This window comes from Elephantulus edwardii, unplaced genomic scaffold (genome assembly GCF_000299155.1).
Source record: "Elephantulus edwardii isolate Elephantulus edwardi_28Jun2011 unplaced genomic scaffold, EleEdw1.0 scaffold00113, whole genome shotgun sequence".
NCBI lineage: Eukaryota > Metazoa > Chordata > Mammalia > Macroscelidea > Macroscelididae > Elephantulus > Elephantulus edwardii.
In genome coordinates this window covers 3035518-3042808 of record NW_006399863.1, presented here as the reverse complement: position 1 = coordinate 3042808, position 7291 = coordinate 3035518, and the positions used below count along the sequence as shown (strand labels likewise).

The 7291-nt window shown below is 36.6% G+C and overlaps 1 protein-coding gene across 3 annotated transcripts in view; it reads left to right on the top strand.

The window, feature by feature from the left end:
- The window catches only part of SLMAP (sarcolemma associated protein), a 183965-nt gene that overhangs the window by 170780 nt on the left and 5894 nt on the right, over positions 1 to 7291 (top strand). For all 3 annotated transcript variants that reach the window (XM_006892206.1, XM_006892207.1, XM_006892205.1), the window contains one exon: positions 3644 to 3815. In XM_006892206.1, the coding sequence (XP_006892268.1) occupies positions 3644 to 3815 (172 nt within the window). The remainder of the gene's footprint in view (positions 1 to 3643; positions 3816 to 7291) is intronic.

Below are 7291 nucleotides of genomic sequence, written 5' to 3'. Positions count from 1 at the left end.
TCAGCATAATGTTCTCCAGAGTCAACCATTTTGAATAATATTGCATGAGTTCCTTGTTTTTTAATGCAGCCTAGTATTCCATTGTGCAAATATACCACAGCTTCTCTAGCCATTCGTTTGTTGATGGGCACTTAGGTTGTTTCCAACTCCTTGCTATTGTGCTCCTGTCAGATTTATTGCCTCTGAAAACCCACTGGAGGGTCAGCTATGAGTCACTTCCAGCAATGGTTCTCAGAAACAACAGTAACAACTCTGTTAGCAGTTCTGGTGGTGTGGCCTGTGTGAAGTTGAGCTGCGAACCCAATGGCAGCATCTCTATTTTGATTCAATCAACCAGCTGCTCTGAGGGAGAAGGATCCACTATCTCCTGTCCTGTTATTTACATCCCAAAAACCCGAGTCATTTCCAACTTGGCAGTGCATTGAGCTAACCTTTTCTCTGTTCTTTAAAAAACAAAAACAAAAAAAATTCACTTTTTATTGTTGTTGCTGTTAAGTGCCATCAAGTCATAGACGACTCATAGCGACCCTGTGAACAAAAGACCTGAACAGTTGTATAACTTTCACATCTTTTCTCCAGGTCCATAGGGTTTCCAGAGGCAAGCTATTTTGGAAGTGGTTGTCACTCCTGCTTCCAAGCTTGTTTCATAGAGTCGCTATGAGTTGTCTACGACTCGACATAATCGTGGTTTTATTGTTACTTTAAGGAAATTTATAGTTTGGATTTCCTTTCAAGTATTTACACTGTTAAAGAACATTCAAAGTAAGAACTATCAGAAACATTTCCACTGAGGCCAACTCATAGCTGGCCCTTTGGTGGGTTTTTGGAACTGTCAGTCATGCAGGAGGAGATGCCCGTCCTTCTCCGTTCGAAGTGTCAGTGGATTTGAACTGCCTGAGTGGTGAGGCCTTTAGGTTAGTGGTGCAGCTCCCTACAAGGTTCTGCCACCAAAGTTCCCTTGAAGAGCATTCACAAAAACTAGTAATCAAGCTCAGTTCTCCTAGAAAACAAGCTTTATTTAAAAATAATAAATACAAAGCTAGATAATTAGAAAATATTAAACTTTATTATTTGTTTCTAAAATTGAAAGAAATTTTAGATTATACATTTGGAAGAAGAAAATCATGCAAGGGACAAAATCTTTTTTTTTTTCTATAAATGCTCTTCTGTCAATACTGTGTTTTCAGTATAAATATCTATAAAGCACTTTTCCAGTGTCATAACTTTCTTTACTCTTGTCATAACATGTATTTGTACTACTCTATAAATATTTAGAGAAAATGAAAAATAAAGAATAAAACAAATATTCATGTAAAACATATAAAAGCTTTTATAAAATCATTTGCAAAGTCTTTAGGGACAAATACTGCTTACGGCCAGTATTGCGAAAAATGAAGGATAACGAGAATATGGGAACTCAAGTGGGGAAGGCTGAGGATGGGCAGGTGAAAAACCACAGGGTTGCACAGTTTGGGGGGAGGAAATATTTGGGCGAAAAGGATGGGCAAGGTCCATTGGTGATTAATTTTATAAAATAATACATGAGAATGATTGTATGAAACACAGCGTGAGTGAAGAATAGTGCAAAACAAAATGTGTATGAAATTTGTAAGTGAACCAATAAAAAGAATCCATTTCAAAACATAAATACTTGAATTGGACATAATAAAGACCAAAAACAATATGCACTTGTGCTTTTTCTCACATACACACAAACGTTCTAACTCAGCCACACACGCACACATGAACGACAGGAGAATCAACTGTGTGAAAGGAAATGAAGACACGTTGTTTGGTATAGAGGGGGTGTGAGAAATGATGCTGCAGGTACCCAGGTTTTTTGCATTGTGGAATACATTAGAATCTTACTGAATTAATTTCACTTGAAAGTGTATCAAGCAAGAAATGTTGATGTGTGATTGCCAACTTTGGTGATACTTAATTTCTCTTGCTTGAAAAAATTATTGATACATTAAAATTCAATGATCTTTCGGTTTTTACCTATAAATTGAAATTTTCCATATTGTTAAATGCTATTTCTTAATTACTACCACTTTTGTTTCAAGTTTTTAAAAGCAAGGTTACAAAAATCCTTATAAGTTAGCAGAGTACTATTAAAATGCTAGACTTGTAAGTGCTGAAATATATTTGATCATTGGTTATGTCATCCACTTAAAATCACATAAACTATTTGAAACAAATTGTTTCTTTATGGTTTGGAGTTTTGTTTTTTTTTTCTTTTTGTGTACCATCAAATTGGATCCGGCCAGCACAGGAGGAGATTGCCCCTCCTTCTCCAGCAGAGCATCTGATGGATTCATACCAAGCACCTTCAGGATTGCAGTGCAGCTTCTTGCCACTAGGCCACCACAGTTCCCTGAATTGTTTCTTTAATTTCTGTGTTCTAGAAATTTGCAAAATTTATTTGATAAACCTTCCCAGTATGTAGTAGCATTTAGAAGATAGTCTTCCTTTGCCGAGCTTTGTTGTCTTGACATCATCACACTTGCTCCTGGTGTTCTATCAGGAACTTAAACTTTCTATGAACTTAAACTGTGGGAACTCATTTACAATATTGAGTCAGAGTTTGTGGTTCTGTCCTGAGTGACTTAAAACTGTTCCCTTGAAAACCTAAATAAGCTCTTCTCTAGTACATAAAAGCCAGTCTTAAAGAAAATGACAGATCTTTTGTTCTGTTTGTGATGTAGAAGAAATTGAACCAGTAATTTCTGTTCATGTTTATATTAAGCTGCTTTTCTAAATCAGAGTGTTTTATATATACACTTAGTATTTTAAAGAATCCTAGAATTTAAGCTGACAGCTGTTCCCCAAAATTGTAGAGTTCCAACACCTTATTAAGAGGAGGACACTGAGACTTTCTGTGGTGTCTGCATCTGTGTAACACAGTGCCTGGTACACATCTAATTACTCGAGAGATACTTGTTCAAAGAATATATTTGCTGCAGTTAAGTGACTTGCACAACATCTTACAACTGAATAGTAGCAGAACTAGGGGTCTCAAACCCTCCCTCCTGCCGCTTTTCCCCTCAGCTGGACTGTCATCTCACTTAAGCAGAATTTTCTTTACTTGAGTTGACAGTGACTCCTAAGCTTTAAATTGTCAGTCTCCTACCCTGTTTGTCTAGTAAAGAAACCAATAGAGATAATGATAAGAATGATGATGTAATACAGGGACTATAATCTATGTCATAAGATATGTTTGAGTAATTGAACAGAATACCAGTCTACTCAGTAAACTTTAACTCAAATCATAAAAGTTTAAAACAAAGCACTATTTGAAGTGCCTGTCTTTTTCCCTGTAGAAGAACTACAATGAACCATTTTATTATATAATCACTATAATAAAACACAAAATATATGTAATTACCTCCTATTTCTGCTAAGTTTCAACATTTGTGTATTTGAAAATAGAGCTTCAGACTTTTTTTTTTATTTTTGCATTAGTGTTTCAGTGTTTTTTATTTATTGACAATATCTCATTCTTTTTACTTTTCTCCTATGATATTTGTTTCATTTCTCCTAGTGAAACATAAAGGAATTTGGATTTCTGTGAGCAGTTTCAATCTGCAAATAACTATCAATATTTACTACAGCATAAACCTGAATGGTTTTTGTATTGCAGTTCTCAGAAGCAGAGTTTAGAGCTTACCAGCGATCTCAGCATTCTTCAGATTACTAGAAAGGAGCTTGAGAGTCAAGTGGGATCCTTGAAAGAACAGCATCTTCGGGACTCTGCTGATTTAAAAACTCTTCTCAGTAAGGCTGAAAACCAAGCAAAGGATGTGCAGAAAGAGGTAAAGCGGAAAGACATGAACCCCATTATGGTTGGACTTAAATCCCAAAGCAAGTCAGATATCCATGCTAGTTAGAGATGAAGGGAAGCAAGAGTCACCTTACCCATCAGAAGCTGATATTTGAGTCATTCCTGCTTGGTGATTTCTAGCTGTGAATCATGACCTGTATATACAGAATTCATCAGTAGGGTTGACTGCAAGAATATAAATATATAAAATTACGTTCTTAGTGCTTATCTCCCTGTTAGTTGAGCTATATAAGAAACTCTTTGTACAAGACCATTCAAGCCAGTGTTTTTCTTTTAAAGACAGTATTATATTTAATTTAGAATATTTTGGGAAAGCAAGCTAGGCCCACATTATAATGCTTTCAAAGCACCTCAAGGTAAAAATGGCCTGAAAATGTACCTAAAGTTCGACTCCCAGTCAGTCAGCCAAGCCTATATTCTATGACCTTTTTCTCTATCTTTCTCCTTTCCCTCCTTCCTTCACATATGTGCGTGTTCATGTTTCTAATTATTTTGCTTAAAATCTTGACTTGAGCGGCTTAAAAACAACCAACCATGTGAACAATGGTAAGAGTTGACTAAGCAGCGTGTGTACCTTTCACTTCCCGGAGCACTGGAGTTGCCAGTGGGGCAGTAAAGAGCTATGTCCAGTCCGTCAGCCCCGTCCTCCTTGCTGCCTTGACTCCAGGTCAGCTGGGTGAAGGAGAAGCCTAATGCTGCTTGATCCACTGGTCAGGGACCATCCCAGAGTAGACCTTCCTAAACGAAGGATTCATTACAAATTAGAAGTTGACTAAGTTGAGTCTTTGCCTCTAATAAGGAATCCTCCCAGAATTGTTTTTAGCAGCTCTGTTTAGGAAATGAAGCTTTTCTTTACACTTTTTCTTTCCCTTTAGTATTCTAAACTTGAAAATGATTATTGTTCTTTTGTCTTTATGTTTGTTCCTAAAAGGGAAAAAGCTGTAACATTTTTTTATTTACATGTAGATGTTGATTTTGTAATATGTTCGTTTTTATCTTCTTGTTAAGGATATGTGTTTTGGGTGAAATCTTATTTTATTTGGTTGGAACACAAATATTGTGCCAAAGTAACTAAGTTAGTATTTAATCCTGTAAGCACTTTGTGTCCTTCCAGGCCATATGGCGTAATGCTTTCAAAATGTGGGAAGAATGCTGTGGTTGGAAGATCATTCTGTTGTATGTTACTATGAATGCATTAGCCTTTTTGTTACATTATCTGTTTGCCTGTTTTTGGTCACTGAACAATCAGTGCTAAGTGGTTTACTTAACTATTTCCATGACAGCAGTGGCATGTTGTCACAGCATCTAAATTGTTGCTAGTCTTTCAATTGCATTAAATGCAGCACATTTAAAAAAAAGTCTGATCTTGTCAGTATGTTTCTTTTCTATTTTCTTGTTCAGTGTTTTCCATTGTGAAATGATTGTAATCGTTATACTTTTTTTGTAATGTGAAATGACTTCCCTGTCCGTTTGTCCTGATGTCAATCTGCTGGATACAAACTAGTCTGTAACTAAGTGTTCTTTAATGAGGTTCTCTGTGTAATTCACTGCAAATGAACTATTGTCTTTTATTAACATACATGTACATTTTTCAACATTTCCCCTTTGTTCTTTTTCACATAGAATCATGTTTAATGTGCACAGTATCATGATTGTGTGTCTTCAACTCTAACACAATGCAAACTAAACATCCCAGACATGATTATTTTTGTTAAGAACAGCAAGTGTGTTGATGCCTTTTGGTGTTTCCCTCTTAATCAAGATTGAGCTGGTTTCACTCCTCAAAGTTAGAAAGTAAAATCTAATCTAAGTGAAATGTGAAACTAGGAGTGCAGATGGTGGGCTTTGGTCCATTACTTAGATTTTCAGAGATGTGGCAGCTTTTACGTGAACATTTTGAAAAGGAGGAGGGTGGAACATGAGGGAAGTAAATTTCAATTCTCTGTGTTAAGAAAAAAGTAATTGCAGAGCATCTTTATATTTGGCTTTAGAAAGTTATCTATGCATTTTAATGTAGGGATATCTGCGATTTAAGTTTATAAAACACTTTACACATAAATCTACCCTGCAGGGACTGACTCATTAGAAGTTTTGGGCTCTGCCATCTTGCCCTGGCACTAGAATCCCTCCCACCCAGCTCTTTAAGCAAGAGATGGGCCGAGGCTCCTCCTCCTGAGCTGCCTTCCTGTGGTTCTGCTTCACACCTGGGATGCAAAATGTGCTGAGTGTTTTGATGTCAAGAGCAGAATACAAGGATGGTGAAAAAAAACAGCTTCTTTTTGACAGGGCACTTTCCTTTGGTTTATTAGTTGCTGTTGAGCATCTTCTCGTGGATAATTGAGAACAGAGTCTAGTTGAGGTACACTGTCCTTGCCTAGAAGCCTATTGGTAACCTTTTGCAGTCTCCACAGAGCCTTGCATCTGCTGAAAAAACTATCATAAATCCTCTCTCAGTTCATTTTCTCATTATACTCTCTGGGCTTGGGAACACTGTTAACAAAGGATATCTTCTGTATTTTACCTCCCTATTTGTACCTCTGTGTCATTTCCCCACTTTTGGGTGACCTCTGTGCTGACTCTGACATCTCTCCTCTAGTCTTTGTCCAGTGTTAATTAGCTTCCTCCTTAATGTTTGTCTTTGGAGTGTGCGGTGATGAGCTCGTGTTTAATAATGCCATTTTTCAGAAGCACTGTTATAAGATGTCCTCTTTTAGGAGTAGGTAGAAAGGCACTAAACACTTTTATCTTGTGCTTAATCCTTGTCTGTCTTCCTCCAAAACCTTCCGAGGTGATAAAGTGAGGCACTGGAGCCCAAGACAAAGGGAGATGGCCAACAGCAGACCAGTCTCAGTTCTTTGGATGAAAGTCCAAACGTGAGGAAGATGCAATGTATAGAAGTTGAATCATCTAGAATTACAGCCTCTTGGGATCATTTAAATAGAGACAAACCACATTGTGTTTCACATTGGCCTTGTTTGTATTCAAAGGACAAACAGTCCTTCTGAAAGCTACATTATATACAGTGAACTATTTTCTAGAACAGGGAATGGCATATTTCATTACAGAAAAAATTCTTTCAAAGGCATTTTATTTAAATTTGATACTTTAAAAGTTTTAAATGGAGAGAAAGAAATGCCTCAAGAATAGTGGTAGGTGATTTAGATAATAACTTCCTTTACTTCTTTTGCCTGAAAGCTAAACAAACCAGATACCCAGAATCCCTTTATACTCAGTAATGCTTGATAGAAGGAAACCTACTTGAAGTTAGTACTTCTCACACCAAGACTTAAACATCACTTGGCTGGCATTGCTTACGAAGGTATAAATTCAGAATTCCTTTACCTGGCCATTTATTTATTTTTTTTTTTAATTTTTTTTTATTTTATTTTATTATTTTTGTGTGCGTGTACCGTCAAATCAGATCTGACTGGTACAGGAGGAGATTAT